Source organism: Elephas maximus, chromosome 9, assembly GCF_024166365.1.
Source record: "Elephas maximus indicus isolate mEleMax1 chromosome 9, mEleMax1 primary haplotype, whole genome shotgun sequence".
Taxonomy (NCBI): domain Eukaryota; kingdom Metazoa; phylum Chordata; class Mammalia; order Proboscidea; family Elephantidae; genus Elephas; species Elephas maximus.
The window spans coordinates 58,684,960-58,704,260 of NC_064827.1; the positions used below are offsets into that span (position 1 = coordinate 58,684,960).

Here is a 19,301-nt window from a genome sequence, read left to right on the forward strand (position 1 = left end):
GGAAGAAAGGTGAAAGCATCTGTTTCAAAAGGGGTCATTTATCCAGACTTAATGGTCTGACTGAGACTAGAGGGGCCCTTGCGGTCATGGTCCCCAGACCTTCTGTTAGCCCAAGTGTGGAACCATTCCCGAAGCCAGCTCTTCAGACAGGGATCGGACTGCACTGTAAGAAAATGATGCTGGTCATGAGTGAGCTTCTTGGTTCAAGTAGACATATGAGACTATGTGAGCAACTCCTGTCTGGAGGTGAGATGAGAAGGCAGAGGGGGACAGAAGCTGGCTGAATGGACATGGGGAATACAGGGTGGAGAGAAGGAGTGTGCTGTCTCATTAAGGGGAGAGCAGATAGAAGTACACAGCAAGGTGTATATAAGTTTTTATATGAGAAACTGACTTGATTTGTAAACTTCTACCTAAAGCACAATGAAAAAAAAAAGGAGGGTCACCTATCATGCCCAGGAAAAGGCAATATTCACCTCTACTAAAGAAAAAGGTGGAAGGTTCCAGAAAGATGGGGAGAGTGGTTGAAAATTTCTTCCTTCAGAAACAATTTTTTGTCATTGCTGAAAACAACAGCAGCCATGCCTAACAGTTATGTCTGCACATTGACAAGGACAGAGTAGGGATGCTCAGGTGGCAGGGCTGTGGGTGAATTCTTTGTCCTTCTTTGTGTAGCAATAAAAGTACTTTTCTTACATGTGATTCAAAACAAAATGCCAAAAAAAAAAAAAAAAAGTCCAGAGCACTTATTATCTGGAGGGAAGGAAGGGAGGAAGGAAAGAAAGGAAGGAAGGAAGGAAGGAGGGAGGGGAGGTAGGAGGAGGAATTGGTCCATTTTCAGATGAGAAAATAGATCCAGACCTGTGACTCTCACACACCTTAAGGTGAAGACAAGATCCGCCTGGCTGAGCAGTGGGCTGCCTATCCACTTCTGGCCTGCAGAGGGCAGTGGTCGCAGACACTGCCATAAACCGTGGGGATTCTCAAGGCTAAACTTCCTATGGGGCAAACTAGGCATTTAAGTGCTTTCTATGGGGCAAAATTTTTTTTTGGCGGGGGGCCGGGGGCAAATTAGGCATTTAAGTGCTACAGCAAGCTATGGCTGCTAAGTAAAAGGCTGGCAGTTCAAATTCACCAGCTGCTCCTTGGAAATCCTAAGTGGCAGTTCTACTCTGTCCTATAGGGTTGCTATGAGTCAGAATCAACTTCATGACAATGGGTTTGATTTTGGACACTTGAATAAGGAGCCCTGGTGGCACAGTGGTTAAAGCAAAGTTCTACTCTGTCCTATAGGGTTGCTATAGGGTTACGGTGAGTTGGAATTGACTCCATGGTAATGGTTTTTTTTTTACATTTAAGTCATTAAAGTCCTGCCACCATTATTCTTTTAATTATTTCCTCCCTTCCTCTCCCCTCTCCTGCTGCTTTGGTTAATAAGCAGAAGCTTCCTCTGTTATAAAACTAAAAAAAAAAAAAAAAAAGCCAAACACATTATCATCGAGTCGATTCTGACTCATAGCGACCCTATAGGGCTGAGAAGAACTGCCCTATAGGATTTTCAAGGCTGTAACTGTATGGAAGCAGACTGCCACATCTTTCTCCCGTGGAGCAGCTGGTGGGTTTAAAGTTTAAAGTGGTGATCTTTTGGTTAACGGCCGAGTCCTTAACCACTGTACCATCTTGGTTGAGGACCATTGGTATGGTGGTCTCTTTCCTTCAATGATTCCTGTCAGCAAGCTAAGTCTGCAGCCCCCACAAGGACATGCTATAAGAAAAAGGAATTTGGAATATCTCAATAGCAGAATTTGAGAGCTGGATAGGGGTTCACGATCACCCTAATGCAATTTCTTAACATCTCCCTCTTTTAGAGGATAAGAAACCCAGAGTGTAGATGGTTTTCTCAGAGTCAAATTGTTACAGGTGTTTCTATCACAGCCAGGCCCAAAACGTGGCTCCATCAACTGGGTCTTCAGCAAGAGAGAAGGGGTAATTTAGAAACTGCCCCCTGGTCTAACCCCTATCTTCAAACACAACCAAATCAGATTAATTGCAGAAAGGTGGGTATCTTATCCATAAACACCAGAAAGAAGGAGATTTCAGACGCTTCCTCAGGGCCCTTTGGTACTTTATACAGAACTCTAAAGCTTGTTGTTGTTGTTGTGTGGTGTCGAGTCAATTCTGACTCAGAAAATTCTAAAGCTGTCAGGGAGAACTATAATGTTAACACAGATGGTTCTCAACTGGGGCAGTTACGACTCCCAGTAGGCAAATGGAAATGCATGTGGCATTTTGTGCTTGTCACAATGACTGGAGGGTTACCTTTCATTAAAGGGCAGAGAATAGAGAAGCTAAATGTCCTGTAATTCCAGGGACAGTCCCAAACAATGAAGAACTACCCCTTCCGAAACGCCAATAGCATCCCCATGGAGAACACAGCATCTCTCCCTTACAGTTGGCTAACCTCGCTACGTGCAGAGTAAGATAAACGCTGCAACACCATCCTCCTGAAAACCCTTCACAGCACTCAGATACTTATCAGGCCACTTCTCAGGATGTTCTTGTCTTAGTCAATTTACTACCAAACTTTGATAAGCAAGACAGAACCTCCAAGACTGGCCAGGTGCAAAGGGACAGTAGTTGCCACATATGTTGAGAAGAACAATGTCCAGGTAACAGCGTTACGTAAATCTGATTTCAGCAAATAAACCCCCCAAACCCTAAGCAGGGAACACACAGTGAGAACACAATTACAAGGCTGGTGGGGAAAACGCAGGGGTAGCACTGAGCTGGCCTGCTTTGCTTCATTTTTTTCTCTCTTTCAAGCTATAATGACCCATCAGCAACCCTTTCTTTCCCCTACAACATTCCGGTCACTTGCACTCAAAATCCTGCAATAAAAAACAATCTATGAATAAGAAGATTCAAGAATCTAAAGAAGGCAGTGTAAGTGGGAGACCTCAGCTTTCCTCAACCATGTTTAAAGCCCTTTTTTACTTGTTATGCACAACAACTCTAAGTTATTTCCAGGTTCTGCACAATGGGCATGTGATTTTTTTGTATCAAAGTCAATGTCACAAAATTCTGCCAATGCATAACAATTTGGAAACCCCATAAAGGTGATGTACACAGGGATTCCATCCCCATTTGCAGTAATGAAAGACCAAGGAAGGGAACTATTAGAAGATGGCTCCAAAGTGATTCATTTTTCATGGAATAGCTTCATTACTGGCAACATTCAAAACCAGCTTGGTGACAGGGCACAGAAACCAGGGAAAGCAGTGTTCCTCAGGCATTCAAACCCACTCAGCATAAGAAAGTGGTCCCCAGGTTAGAAGAAGTCATCAGATCTGGAGGCTGTCTCTAAGCACAAGCACTGATGACCTAGGAGGAAAGGTCCACGTAAGCCCAGAGTTCCCCAGCTTGGCTCCTCATTAGAACCACATTACAAAAAAAAAAAAAAAAACCCTTGATGTTGAGTTGATTCCGACTCACAGTGACCCTCTTGGACAGAGTAGAACTGCCCCATAGGGTTCCCAAGGAGCAGCTGGTGGATTCAAACTGCTGACCTTTTGGTTAGCAGCTGAGCTCTTAACCACTGCTTTCAAACTATGCTGATGCCTAATTCTACCCCTAGAATAACTGACTCAATCTCTCTGGATTAAGGCCTAAGCACTAGTTATTTCTTAAAAGCTTATCGGATGGTTTTAATGGGCACGAGGATTGAGAACCACAGGTGCTGGTGACTAGAGAGGATCAGAGAAAGCTCCGTAGAAGAGGTGGCTTCTGAGTTGGTCTTTGAGAATATTTTAGTGGACAGGTGAAAGGATCCTGGCAGATGAGCATATGCAAAGGAATGGAAAATGACATTATGGGGCAATAATTATGCAGCTCCCAGAGAGCTATAACATATGGTGTGTGATGAGGTGCAGTGAGAAATAAATGTAGGAGTAAGTCTGAGCCAGGTTGTCATAGAAGGCCATGAATGCCTAGCGAGAGCCACCCACAGCTGTTTAGGAGGGAAGTGCTTGATCCAAGCTGGGCTGTGGACCACACCTTGAATACTATCAGGGGTTCCTATCGTGGTGGGTAGACAGGTAGGTGGGTGGCCTCAGGCCCTGATTGGCCACCACAGGGTTATAGCTGTGGTGGGGCAACTTTGAGATGAGCAAACAGCTTCTTGTGTAGGAAATGGGCCTAGCCCAGTGCTTACAAAGTAGGTTCTAGAAACCACTGCTCCACTGATGCTAATGGGTAGTCCACAAAAAAAAAAAAAAAAGTCAGTTTTTTTGTGGGAAGTGATCAAATGAGCTATGGGAAACACTGGATTCAAAAGGAAGGGGGAAAAGGGGAACTCACTGCTTAGGGGACTCTGAGCTTCTGCTAAGGGTGACAGAAAAATGCAGATGGATAAAGGTGATGGTTGAACAACATGGTGAGGATAATTAGCATCACTGTATTGTAGGCATGAAGAAAGTTGAAATGGCAAATGTTTTTTTACATATACATTTACCACAATAAAGAGAAAATAGGGGGATAAAAGGAAAATGTTTCTTGCAGGATATCGAAGTACTTTCACCATGCCAGTGGCCACTGTAAAATCCAAGAAGGGACATGAAGAATGCAACATTTCCCAAACAGTTGACCAAGACATCCTCTCCTGGAGGCACGTCTCATGGGACTCATGTTCCCTAGGCCTAGAACACGCTTTGACAGAAAGCTGACTCACCTGAATGCCTCTAAGAAATTGTGTCTGATCACCCAGAAACCTAAACTTATGCCCCTGCTACTTGCCATTTGACAAGCTTAAGAAACACAGGCAGTTCAGATGACCAAGAGGAAGCAAGGGTCAGCAAAGGCTCTCCTCTTACTGTTTTCTCAAGAACAAAACACATATTGTTATTATTTCTGCAAAATCTTAATAAGCATAATGACTGCTCAGTATAGAAAAATTAGAAAATATAAAGAAATAGTACACGAAAACCTTTAAAAACAGTCTCACCTGGTAGTTATGGACTTCAGGATTTGTTTTAGAGCTAAAAAAAAAAACAGAAAAAAATTATAACTTAACTAGCTGGAAAACGGCATTATTACTGATTTATTTAACAATCATAAGCTACTCCTATGTGCTGCCTACTGTGTTAGGAATTTTCCCTCACCATTCCTTTTTGGTCATAACTTGCCTGTATTCCTTCCACTAAACCAGGCTGACGCTGAGAGCCTGAGAACTGGTTCAGGGCTCCTTACACATGAACCTATTTTAATGGAATATCAAATGTAATTACTCCGGTAAAAATATGGATAAAGGAAATTGGTGTAAAATGCAATGTGCTTAAAATGTAATCACAGCATTAGCCAGAAAAACGACAAACAAACATGGCCACCCTCATTGGGCTAGGTAGCTAGGGTGGTATGCTTGAGCACAGGGTTTACTGCTTCTTTAACAATGACAGGGAAACATATCCTGGTTATGAGTTTTGCTTGGGGTCCAAATGATTCTGTGTTCCAGTTTCCTGAGAGGGTCAGTTGCACAGAGCTGGGCTGCAGGCCAGATCCACGGCCGGGTGGATTTGATCAGGCACGTTAAGTGTTCTGTGAGATGCTGTTTTCCTGGTAGCACCTCTGCAGCCCAGAGCGCAATTTCATCCCTGGCTCCCATAGCAATCCCACTCACTCCGGGATCCCACAGGCTGTGAAGAGCAATTGAACAGCTGCGAACAGTGGTTATTAGCTCATTTGTTCCTAGAGGATATATTTACTGGGGCTTTTTTTCAGTGGAGATTTTTTTTTTAAGCTTGTTTTGATTCCCAATATATATAATCGCCACTAGAAGCTAAGAGGAAAATGGAATTTTATTAGGGAGAGCCAAACAACTGAACCAAACAAAAAAATCACCCCCTTAGAGAGCCAAGGAAATAAATGCTATAACTTACGAGCCCCTGAGAATTAAAAGCAAGACACCTTGAAAGGGTGCAGAAGGGGCAAATGCTTTTAGTACACTGCCTGCTAGAGGGACTCTAGAAATAGGGCAAACCTGCAGGGGGTGATGCAGGGGGCAGAGGGAATGCTGCAGTTCACTAGGACCCTCGAGCCCCTCCAGTGAACCCAGAGACAAGAGCCAGAACACATGACCCCCAGGAGAATGGCAATGCAAGTAGTTTGGAATGGGAGACTGGTGGTTGAGTCTCCAGCTGTACAACAGGTGGGGTTGGTCTAGGTCATCATTTCGTCAAGTTATGTTTCTAGACCCTGGGCTCCTCGAAGGTGCCTTGGGGCTGCCGGGGGCAGGGAGGGGAAGGAGGCAGGGGAGCAGGCAGACACTGGCCCCTCAATGCCCACATTGCTTCATCCAGAGAGCTCCACTTCTGTCTGTTCTGCATGTTGGGCTTCTATGTAAGATTTCTTCTGGTGGGAAAAATCAGAGGCTAGAAAGTTTACAAAAACCCTGATGTAGCTTAAACCCATGTTTTCAAATGACTTTTCAGGAGACCCTGAAAAGGGCAGGCTGAAGGTCCCAGAGCTGCATTAGAGGCAAAGCTGGGTCTAGGATGGGGGTCCTTGATTCCTCGACCAACGCCCTCATCACTTAATTCCAGCATCTGTAACCTGCCCCACCACATGCTGTGCCATCCACAGTCCAGCCCACAGCACAGAGCTTATCTCAGAGACCACCTCCCTAGCTAGCAGCTTGCGACCTGTGCTGGAGACAGCAAAGGGCTGCTGGAACTGCACTACCAGGGGCTGGAGTTTGGATGCAGGGCCAAAACAACTACAGCCTGTGATTCTCTAACATAACAGTTGTCCCCTTAATGAATCAAAACCCACATAAGAAAAAAGGTTGTTTCAGAGGGAGAAAGAAGGTTATGTACAAGGCAGGGCAGTGGCTTTCACCTGGGCTACATACTAGAATCACCTGGGGAGCTGTAAAAAATACAGAAGTCTGGGCTCCACCCCCAGACATCCTGATTCAATTACTGTGGACTGTAGCCTGACTGAGGAGATTTGTCAAAGCTCACCAGATGATGATGCCAGCGGGCAAGCAAGACCAAGAGCCCCTGTGCTAGGGCGAAAGTCGGTAGACATCTCATTCATTTACCCATGGTCTGTGGCTGCTCTCATGCTACAACAGAGGTGAGTAGTTGCTACAGAGAAAGCATAGCCCACAAAGCCTAAAATATTTACTATCTGGCCCTTTGCAGAAAAAGTTTGCTGACCCCTGTGCTAAAGTTTCAGTCTTGCAATAAAGCTCTTTTCCCTGGGGAATTTCTATAACAGGGTTTAATGTCTTCTGCATGTATGATTATAAAACCAACACGTTGCTGAATAATCCAGCATTTGCTCTCCTCTATTTTTTTTTTTTTAGCTTTTGCTGAGGAGCATGGCCTTTGTTTCCCATCACTGCCTACAATGCCATTAGCACTGCATGCTGTACACATTCCTATCACCTTTATCACCCACTGTTATAACAAACAAAGCACACAGCTACTCAAACAGAACAGCTGTGTTTTCAAAAAAAAAAAAAAAACCATCTGTCTGGAACATTCTTTTGTGTACTTATTGAAAGCCAGGAGGATGGTATAGCCAGGCAGCAGAAAAAGGGGTTTGGGGGGAAGATCAGGTGACTCTGTGATTTAATTGTATTAAGGGAAGTCAACATTGTCAATAAATAGAATAATTAGAGAGAGGAGCTGTACCCCAGAGTCTGGGGGCACTTACCAGAGCTGAGCCGCTATCACCGGGTTGCTTGCTTTAAATGAAAAATAAACAAAGTTATGACATCTTATAGTTATTATTACTTTTTTAATGTAATTTTTTTGTTATTGTTGAAAATATATACAGCTAACCATGCACCAATTCAACAATTTCTACATGTACAATTCAGCAACACTGATTATATTCTTCAAGTTGTGCAACCATTCTCACCCTCCTTTTCTGACTGTTCATCCCCTATTAACATAAACTCACCAACCTCTATCTGATCTTTGATCCCACATAGATAGCTCTTTAAATGAGCATGATGCTCAAGGCAGACATCCTTTATGACTTAAGCTAACCTATTACGTGGTTTAAAGACTCTAGGGGATATTTTTAATGTAAGATTTTAAGATTATCTCAGGGCAATAGTTTCAGGGGTTCATCCAGCTTCCACGGCTCCAAAAACTCTGGATTCCATGAGAATTTGAAATTCCGTTCCACATCTCTGCCCGCTACGCTTTTGTTCAGGATTCTTCTATATAATCTTTGATCAAAATGTTCAGTAACGGTAGCTGGGCACTATCCAATTCTGGTCTCATGGCAAAGGAAACATTTGTTCATGGGGGAAATTAGCTACATCTTCCATTTCCTCCTTCTATTCCTGACTTTCCTTCTTCCTCTGCTGTTCTAGGTGAATAGAGACCAATTGCTGTTATCATGCAGTTTGAAAGACAATGACACGGAAGAGATTTCTGAGATCTCAGAGCAGTCCCAACCCCAAATAGGCAGAATCTACACCTCAGCTACTTCTTCTTTCCTGAGGGGAAATAAGGCCTTTCATCTGTGCCCTTCTCCCTCCAACTCACTCAGAAAACACTCACTGAGCAAGTCCCTGGGCATGCAGAGACAAGAGACACAATCCTTGCTCTCCAGGGGCTCACAGTCTTGAGAGAGAGACACAGAGACAGAGAGGTGTTTAAAACTGAAAACAACGTAAGGTGCTAAAGGCCAGAATACATGCATGAGACTGGTAGTTGGGGAGCTCAGAGCAGTTACTGCTGAGTGGGAGTTGGTGTGGAAGGGGGATATGGGATGAGGGAGCCCTTATTTATCTATACGCCATTTTGTTTTTAAAAGGATGAGGCAGGGAAAACCCTTAAAGATTTCACAAAGATGCTTGCACTTGGGCGGGAAAAAAAAATCAGTAAAATAAAGGAGAGGAAGATGGAGATTAAGAAGGAAAGGGAAAGAGAATTTCAGAACCTTGGATCTGTAAGAGATCTAAAGCCATCTTGGCCTCACCAAGGGCTCTTTCTGTTTCTGCCCACACATATATCTAGGGACTGGGAGCTCACTAGTGTCTTAAGGTAGCTTTTCCTATCTTTGGACAATCCTATTACAAAGTTCTTCCTTGTACAGGGCGATTTCTGGATAACTGACCCAGTGAACCCCACATGCACGTATAATCATCCCCACGGGGGTAAGGGTCCCTCCAACAGAGAGTTCTCCTTCCTCCCCCATCACTCCCAGTTCCTATAATCACCCCTTGTCTGTCAGTTTTGAGCCCCCTCACTAACCCATCCCCCTCCTCTGGATCTGCTCCCACCCTCAGGCCTTTCTTCAAGGCAGGGTACAGTTCCGAGGCTTTTGTCATCTTTCCTCCATGAAAGCAGTTGGATGGCTTTAGAGAATTTCTGGCCACCACACTATTGCACTATTGGTTCATAAAGGAATACAACAGTGGGAAGCACAAGTTTAATGACTCTAGAAAGGGGCATGTATAGGTATAGGTGCCAGGGCCCAAAAAGGCCCATTAACTCCTAAGCCAGTCAAAAAAAAATGTATGGAATGGCAACTATGAGGAAACAAGGTATGGGAGGGTTTAGAGTACATGGGCCCCGCCCTTCAAACAGTCATATAAAAACACAAACAATTTAGTGCTAAACCAGGAGTCCAGACTGGAGGAACAATCAAGTACAGAGAAGGGAAGAGTTACAAGATGGGATTTGGAGGCAGGATTTAAAGAGAAACGAGCATGGCTTGCTCATCAACTCAATGACAGGGCAGGTACTGGGTGCCAGGCCTCTTACCAGGTGTGAGGACACAGCAGTAAATGACACAGACAAGCTTCAGTGAGTTGGAGGTGGCACCCTAGGGCCTGGCTACCTTCAGGGAAGGGTGTAGGCTGGGCTGACCCGGGGATCTGAGCCAAGCATTTAAAAGTTCTATGAGTCAGAATCGACTTGACGGCAGTGGGTTTGGTTTTGTTTTGGTTTGGTTTATATCTACCTGTACATGGTCAGAATTCTGGTTAGCATGAGTCTGATGACCCCACTTGGAACTGTAGATGGAGAAGAAAAGGGGCTGTTTTTCCATTTAAGACACAGTACCTTCTTCCACAGGCAAGAAACGTATTAACCTATGATATTCCTGAGGTCCCAGGGCTTGGTCTCAGGTCCAGAAGGAGCAAAGAGGCACATGATAAAAAAGACGGGAATGGGGGAAAGAAAATGAGTACATCCAAGGGATAAAGACTACAGAGAGCAGGATAGCACAAGAGCCCTGGCTCCCATCAAGGGGGCACCGGGCTTTTCTTCAAAGCCTTGGAATAATGAAGCAGAACTGCAGAAGGTGCCTTCTCAAACTGCTTTACCAAGCTCCCTCGGGCTAAACTCAATCATAATGTGAAATTCTAAGGCACAATGAAAAACACACAACCTTTGAAAGTGGAATGTCTCCGGGACGGATAGCGTTTACTGGGCTTTCTTTCAAAGGTGCTGGTTCTTCGTAACCTGGCCCCGTGTGTAGCTTGATATTCTGTCCGCCCACTGGAAAGTAAACATTTTATTTCACATTAGCAATATCAGAATATCAGTGCATTATACATACTTAGAAGTATAAACTTCTACTTTCAAGAGCTCCAATGTAAATTTCAATTTTTCTTGAACTTGCTTGGTGAAGATACACACTAAATATAGCCTTCCATTTTGTAATAAAATCACCTTTGCCAAATCCATGCTATATTATAGGGGCAGACAGTCCCTGGGTGGTACAGATGACTAAGCACTGATCTACTAATAGATTGCACTTCAAACCCACCCAGAGGTGCCTGGGAAGTAAGGCCTGGTGATCTGCTTCCGAAAGGTTACAACCTATGGTACAAAGTTCTAGCCTGCATACATGCGGTCACCAATGGGTTGGAATCAACTCCATGGCAACTGACAACAACAACAACAAATTTCCACCAAAGGACTAACCCTGCAATTTCAGTACCTGCCACTTGGCTGCACAAACCAAGCAGTTACGAGTCTTGGAACATTTGACTGAGAGAACATTATTAGCACATAAAATAACCTTTCATCAACAGCACTACATACACATTTAACTCATCTTTTAAAAGGCTATTATCAATGACCACTGAACTAAACCTTGGCTTTGTTTGCTATGCCAAGGAAAATATTACTTATTTACCAATGCTTTCTGGGTTTTAACAAACACCACACCCAGGTGCAGCTTCTAGGAGGCACACTGTTTCTCTGTTCTGCCCACCACTGTCGCATCCCAGGCACACTTAGTTTATGATTTATCAGAGGGAAGGAGCCACTTGGCACCTGTTCTGAGTTCTAAGTGCCTCCAAGAGGCAACCTCATCTCCAACCTCCTCTTCTTTCTTGTACTTCTCAAAGAGCAGAAGGGAGCCTGGTCTGGGCCAAATCCTGGGGGAGTTTCCTCCCAGGAGGGAAAAGCCTGCCTCGGCAACCACCGACAGTTCTTCCCTCCTCACTTCAACTTGAGTAGACATCAGCATCTTGTACAGCACCTCTGCTAAACTTTGCAGTTCTGACATTTTCCATCCTCCACTGAGCCCAGTGATTCGATTCTTTCTCAACAAGGACTTGGTCTTTTTTTCCCCTTGGAGCACTTAAAAATACATTCAAAGAAAATATTTCTTTAAACAGAAGTGCACAGCAATTTCCTTACATAGTAGATAAATTGGAAATGAGCAAATCTCTTGGCATTTTAAACAGGGTTCAGGGATGTGATGTGTGGGCAGAGGTTATGAAACCATGTCAAGTGCTAGATCTTGTACCAGTGATTCTCAGATCTATAAGCATGCCTCAAAAATCACTCCTAGGCACGTTTAAAATACACATTCTCAGGCCTTACACAGATACACAGACATGTGCACGTTCACAGATTCTGACTACAAAGGTCTCAGATGTGGGCATAAATCCTCATTTCTAACAGACACCAGGGAGTTCTCATGCACGTGTTTCAATCATAATGTCTCAGAATCCTAATGCATACTACATAATCACCTAGCAGAAGAAGCTCTCCATTTCTTCAGCGTCTCTTCAGATGCAAACGTTTGCTGAGCCCACCCTGCTCTCATTCTTAACCGTGACCCAACTCCTCAACATGGACGCGTGAGAGGCAACATAGCAATACTTAGAGATAAAAGAGCCAGACTGCTTGGGTTCAAAGTTCGCCTCTACCACTTACTGGCTGCATGTGACTTTGGACAGATTATGCGACCTCTCGGGCCGTAGTTTTCTTGTCTGTAAAATTGCTGATAATCAGAATGCCCACCTTTTTAAGACTGTTTTGAGGATTAGGAATGAGTACATGAGAAGCTCTAGAGCAGTGCTGGCCAATAGACTTTCTACAATGATGCTGTGTTCCACATCTGCACTTCCCAATATGGTAGTCACTAGCCTCAATGTGGCTACTAAGTCCCTGAAATGGGGCTAATGCAACTGAAGATGTTAGATTTTAAAATTTATTTAACTTTAATTATCAGTAATGTAAATTTAAACAGCCACATGTGGCTAGTGGCTACCACATCGGACGGCATGTTGTTGTTGTTAGCTGTTGTCAAGTGGGCCCTCGAGTCATGGCAACTCTGTGCACAATGGAATGAAACACCCCGCAGTCCTGCGCCATCCCCATGGTGGGTTGCAGATAGGCCCGTTGTAATCCCTATGGTTTTCACTGGCTGATTTTCAGAAGTAGAATGCCAGGTCTTTGTTTCTAGTCCACTGAGTCAGAAAGCTCCACTGAAACCTGTTCAGCATCATAGCAACACACGAGCCACCACTGACAGATGGATAATGGCTGGGTATGAGAGCATTACCTGTGAATCAAACCCAGCGAAAATTCTACCATTGAACCATCATGCCCTCTACTCACTGGACAGCAGAGCTCTAGCTAAATGTCGGCTATCACTAATTTTGATGTTATTAGCCTCATTTTATCAATGAGGATATGGAGACTAAAAGACTTAAAGGTCAGATCTCAAAAAAGAAGTAGGGATGGGACATAAAACCCAAATCCAATGCTCCTTTCACAAAAAAAAAAAAAAAAAAAAAAAAAAAAAACTTTGTTGCCCTTCTTCGAAACATGTGATCCATGTTGCAAAAATGACTCCCTACCTGAATCGGAATCGAGATCCCAGCCTGATAAAGTCTGATCTGTTCGATTTGCTATTTCCTGGTGTCCGCAGTCTGAAAAAGGCGTGATGCTCCACTGCACACTTCCAGAGGTGCTTGCAGGTCTTGGCGTTGTCTAACCGGAACACAAATGTGTGCTCCTGCTCGCGCCCCTGAAAGAGGAAGCACAAGGCTCTCATTTGTGTTGGTAACATTACCTGGGGATTCACAGCAGGGAGGAGAAATGGGACCGAGGCCTACCTGATCATCATCCTCAACCACTACAAGTGTCAATTTGCTCTTTTTAAAATCCATTTTGGTAATTTTAGGCCTGGTCAGAGAAAAAACATTTTAAAAAGTACATTCTGCAGTAAAGCTATCTATACATCCAACAGCAATTTCCTTTCTACTTTATAATGTTAGATTTGCTAAAAAAAAAGAATCATTCATTCATTTAAGTGTGATTATCTAGAAGTTTCTCAGAAATTGTCATACACCCACAAATACAATCGTAGAACGTGTTTTTAAAATAAATCTGGGGGTGGCAAATATCCCTCAATAATCATCCATCACATATATAATTCCACCACAAAATAGGAAAAGACATTTTTATATTAGACAAAACTAAATTACCAAAAGAATAAGCCTATTTTGTTAGCTCCTTCAAAGATTAATATGCCTGTCGGAGTCAGTCCAAGAGAATATTCACAGCCATCTCTTCCCTACAAACAAACGAAGTGACAATCGGTAGAAGGTTCTAACAGGTCGTCACAGAGCAGAATGCAAAACAGTTTCCTCACCACGTTACTTTGTTTACACATTATTTACCCATTTTCAGTAACACAAAACCAAATTACTTAAACACATGCAGCTCTTACCCTGACAACGTGCATGTCTACCCCATACATTTCCAGCCACTTCGCTTTATTCAAATAGGAGAGTTCTGCCTGGGCAGGGCTCTTCCCCCTTAGAAAATGCAACAGAAATACAATGTAAACTGCAATTCACAAACCCACACGATTCTGAAGGGCACAGCAGTGCTGTGGGATCCATGCAGCAATTAGAGGAAGGAGGGACACCATCTTGTGTTAACACCAAAAGATCCCCAAGCACGTGCTGTTAATTTAATAGAAAGATCACAAAGTAGTGCTTATCCCATGACCATTTAACAAAACAAAACGTTTTTTGGTGTGGATACATATATGTTAAATGATTAAAAAAAAAACAAGGCTGGAAGAAAACAAAATAGATTGTTACCAGGGCTTCCTTCAGGGAGGGGGGTATGTGTGTGTATGTGTAGGAAGTCAAGTGACCCTATATCCACACACTTCTATATAGCTTCATTTTATACAATGAGAATGCACTAAGCCAGTCACCTTTCCATTTTTAAGAAGTCATATAAGTTTTTCAGAATCCCTGAGGGACAAAAGGAAACCATGCTAAGTTCCTGAGCCTGAAAGTGACTTGGAAGAAGCAGTATTTTGGGAAGAGACTAGAAGGAGGAAAGGCTAGTTTAGGAAACCAGTGAGTGAAGAGGTGGCGTTGGCAGTGCAGGCAAGTCCACTGTTAGACTTGGGCAGTGAGTGCATGGGAAAAGGGAGGAAGCAACAAAAGAGAGAAATGACAGGGTTGGATGACACGCTGAATTTAGGCATGGTGATCACATTTTCTGAAATATAATTGTCCACATGGATTCCAATATGAATATCCCCATAAGGGGTACTATTTCTAAAAGATCTGCTCAGGCCATGGGGTCACTAGAGACACAGGTGAGCAGGGGTGTGTGTCAAGGCAGCACCCCTGCATGTTCTTTGGGGGCTTGGACAGCAGTGGCAGCCATGGCAGCTATGAGCAAATCAGGACCACACTGGTATTTCAGAGAGAAAAAGAGCATGGTCTGGTTGTTGCTGAAAATCTCTTAAAAGAGAGACGATGTGTGGGCTGGAGGAAAAATAGGACTGAAGCACAGTAGAGGAGTTAAGAATTGGAGCTGCAATTTTACAGTCATCCACAGAGCAATTCTACTGGTGACTAAGAGAGTCTGACAAACGCTTATATATTAAAAATAAATATACCTATCAGAAGGGCTATCAGAAGGGCTAGACTAGCATCAAAGTACCTGCACTCTTTCCATCTCTGGAAAATATCAAATTCCATTGCTTCTGTCTGATTTGGAATGAACCGAAACTCAGACACAAGCTCTGGGGTGTGTTCCGGAAGCTCACATTCCCCAAGCTCCGCTGCAAGTTTCATAAAAGAGAGAAAAACAGGAGACATTTAATGCTTTCAGTTATTAGTACAACCAGCTCCAAAGGCATTCTGCATGATTGTAAAGCACAGGTACCCCTAATGTATAACTCTCTTCTTTCAGGAAGATTTAACTTCTGCTCAGTACCCACACGTACCCTCTGAATCCCCAAGAATCACTCTAATGCCCCCCTGTTGGGCGATATACCATCATCTTAGTTATTACTGTCTTTCTCCCAACTGGTTCTCCTACCCAGCGAGGCTCCCGTTACATTTTCCCAGTGAAGTGGTGGAGCCCTGCATTTGCAATAAAAGGCAATTGCAGGGAATGAGGACCTGCCCAGAAGCATCCATTGGATCAGGCTCTTGTTAAGGGCAGGTCAGAGCAGCACTTCAGGGTCTGCAGTACTGGAGAGGACCAAACAAGAATTCGGTACAAAGAGAATCTGGGGGGAAATATTGAGAGGGAGAGCGGGAAGGAGGGAGACAGGAGGGGGTGAGAAGGCTGCAGGAGCAGCTACAGCAACTCAGGCAGAACCTGGGAGGGAGGCACGCAGAAGCGAGAAGCGGCCACGTGAGCCACCCCAGTGCAAAACCCAAACTGTGCTGTGTGGTCCTTGCTCTTGCTAAGTCCCCCACAGAAGGGAGGGTCTGAGGACACAGGTGGCCCCACTGCTTCCAGGGCATGAATAAGAAAATCTACTCTTCACACCCCTGAAACCCTGCAGCTCAGGAAGCAGGTCCCACAATGAGAAGGCATTTCCCAAACAAAACCCGTTGCCCTTGAGTTGATTTCGACTCACAGCGACCCTACAGGACAGGGTAGAACTACCCCTAGGGTTTCCAGGGGTGTACTCTTTACGGAAGCAGACTGACACATCTTTCTTCATGGAGCGGTTGTTGGGTTTGAACCACTGGCCTCTAGGTTAGCAGCTGAGCACTTAACCACTGCACCACCAACCAGGCCTCCTTAATTTAAGGAATTGCCCAGAGGTCATCTAATACCTTGCTACTCAAAGTGTGGTCCACAGATCAACTGCATCAAGTTACCTGGGAGCTTGCTCAAAATGCAGAATCTCAGGCCCCAGTCCAGCCCTACTGAACCAGAACCTACCTTGAACAAGATGCCCAGGTGACTGGTGCACACATGACATTTTGAGAAGCACTGATTTCAAAGAGTGGTTTTCAAACTTGAGCATCTATCAAAATCACCTAGAGGGTTTGCTAAAACACACATTACTTCTCCCTTACCCCCCTATCCTACCCACCCCCCGCCTCCACCACCCACAGCCCCGTGATTCTGATTCCCTAGGTCTGGGGTAAGGCCTGAGAATTTGCATTTCTAACAAGTTCCCAGGCAAGGCCCAAACAGCTGACCTGAGGGACACACTTTGAGAACCACTGCTTAACACACAAAATCTCACGAGTGACCAGCCAGCATATGGTTGGACATCTCCAGTCATGGCAATTCACTGTGTATCCCCAGCAGCCCTTTCCATTTTTGGATTACCCCAAGTGGGGCATGCCCGGTCTGTCATGGGGCTTCTGAGCATCCCAATCCTGTACCCCACTTTCAGGAGAGGGGATTCCTGTTGGCTTGCAAGAGAAGTGGATAAAACTTCCCCATTCACACAAAGTAAGCAATAACAGCAACTCAGAGGAACAGTAGGAGACTATAGGAGACAGTGTTTCTGACACACAGCGGGCACTGGGGAGTGTTTCCTCCCCGCAACCGCAGTCCCTTGTCTGCACCACATGGTGTGGTCTGAATTGGGCTACACCCTGAGCATCAAGGCCCGGTGTGGTCTGGCCAGGGTGTGCAGCTGGGTGGTACCTGGGCAAAGTCACAAATGAGGGCTCTGTTCTGGGAAAAACATTTACCCAATGTTCTGGGTAAGGACTGGGCTCCCAAGGTGGAAGCCATCAATGACCTCTGTCCAACAGGTCACGCCGAAACCAGCAAGCAGGCAAGGTCAGAGAAGCAGTCTGGGAACAGAGCCCCTTGGAATGAACCACCCTTTTCCTGCACCATGGACTAATGTGAGGCAATGGAGCCCTGCTTTTAGTGCTATGTCCAGATTTGTGGCACTGACATCATCAAGCACTGGGAAGGAGAAATCAGACAATGACAAAGCTCCTCTGATGGGTTCAGACCAGGCAAAGGGCCTGGCGTCCCTCCTCACCATTACTAGACTAAAACAGGCCTGACTGATGCCTGGTATACTCACTGTGAGGTAGCCATGACTGCCTTCCAGGAACCTGCTGGCAAAACTTGACAGTCTACTCAGCCCTTAACCTCCACAACCAGGGCCCCAGCTCCAGGCAGGCCATGGGCAGGCCATGGAGCATGGTGGAAACAGCTGAGACACAATAGGACTTAATTCCCAACTTTACCATATATTATCTGTGTGACCATGGGCAAGTCACTTAACCTCTTTGGTCTCTGCTGGCTCTGCTGCCATAGCCGTAAGACGAAATTGTTATGAGGATAATACAAGATTGGGGCATATAAGAAATGATCATCCCATTCTCCCCTCTCCCTCCTTCTTCTTTTCTTTTTCCCCAGATTAATGTTCAAATATACCATAAATTTAGTTCCCAAAAGAGCGTAGCCTACACGCAGGGCCAGTGTAGCACACAACTTGGAGGCACCATTAATTCAAGGGCAACCACAGAAAGACATGTCTTCAAGATTCAAGCATAGGATGGAAGACAACCTTTCATTTTATTCACGCCCACAGAGAGGCCTTGTGATCATTATAGGCAGAGGCAAGCCGGCTCGGATATGGCTGAACTGGAAAGCATTTACTGATGGCGTATGTGTGGGGCGGGGGCGTGGAGGGCCAGTGTAACACGAGCTTCCTCAGGTGTGCGTCTAAGTCTTCAAAGTGTTTGTATTTGTACCTGACATAACCAGTGTATGTGAGAATTACACTAATGCGTAGTTCCCATTCAAATGGGTAATTTGCCAAAAAAGGCTCACAGATGGCTGATCTCATTGTCTGCCTGTCCTCTGGGGGCAGGCAATGGTTCTACTAGAGTCTGAGCTTGGTAAGTGTGGTGACGCTGCATTACACAAGTGGGGTGTGGGTGTGGGTGTGTGTGTTGGGCGGGGACGTGTGGATGGAATAGTAACACAGGTGCCTCAACTGGAAATCATTGAGGGCAATATAGAAGATTACAATATTATTCCAATGGCCTTAGGAAGGAACTACTGTCCAGTAGATTGATAACCTCAGGTCTGACTGGATGCTTTTATCCCATTAACTACACCCTGACACCTCCTGTTGGACCACCAAACCTGATGGTAAGACCTCCTAGTGACTCAGAAACTCAAGGGTGGATTGAAGGTCACTTGGTAAGCACTGGTGAAATCTGCACTAGGCCAAAGGCTACAGCAGAAAGGTGGAGAGGACACTTCCATGTCCCCCAGCCATGCACATCCCTGTGGCACTTGCCGTGAGCGCTGCTGTGAATAGCAGGGAAAGATGTGCGTGAAGCCCCTAGCACTGCACTTGGTACAGATGGTCCCGGCACCTCCACCACCAATACCTTCAGGCTTCCCCTCACTCAAAGTCCGTGGGGGGCTGGGGGGGTGGAGGTGGGGAGGTATCTCTCCAACTGTATTCATTCAAATCATTCTGTACTTATTGAGCACCTACTATATGCCAAGCCCCCATTAGGTAATAAGAATGAAAAGGTGACTAAGGAATGGAAATGTCAGCTAATGGGACTATCTTGCAGTTATTAAAAACCATCTTTATGAAAGTAAACATGACAAAATACGTATAACAAAAATGCCAAGTAAAAAATCACACAAAACGTGTCTATGCGACTATGATCAGAATTCCATTTTTAAAAACTCACAGACAGAAACTCGGGTTGTCTGTGGGTGGTTAGGGCCATGAGTTACTTCTTTCCTTGTACTTGTCTG

General features: G+C 44.8%; 1 protein-coding gene across 5 annotated transcripts in view; it reads right to left on the bottom strand.

The window, feature by feature from the left end:
• EPB41L4B (erythrocyte membrane protein band 4.1 like 4B) overlaps positions 1 to 19,301 on the bottom strand; it is a 163,691-nt gene that overhangs the window by 68,661 nt on the left and 75,729 nt on the right. For all 5 annotated transcript variants that reach the window (XM_049896284.1, XM_049896282.1, XM_049896280.1 and 2 more), the window contains exons 7-14: positions 15,240 to 15,360; positions 13,999 to 14,086; positions 13,754 to 13,842; positions 13,382 to 13,451; positions 13,124 to 13,293; positions 10,411 to 10,520; positions 7,714 to 7,744; positions 5,000 to 5,033 (exon numbers count right to left, since the gene is read on the bottom strand). In XM_049896284.1, the coding sequence (XP_049752241.1) occupies positions 5,000 to 5,033; positions 7,714 to 7,744; positions 10,411 to 10,520; positions 13,124 to 13,293; positions 13,382 to 13,451; positions 13,754 to 13,842; positions 13,999 to 14,086; positions 15,240 to 15,360 (713 nt within the window). The remainder of the gene's footprint in view (positions 1 to 4,999; positions 5,034 to 7,713; positions 7,745 to 10,410; positions 10,521 to 13,123; positions 13,294 to 13,381; positions 13,452 to 13,753; positions 13,843 to 13,998; positions 14,087 to 15,239; positions 15,361 to 19,301) is intronic.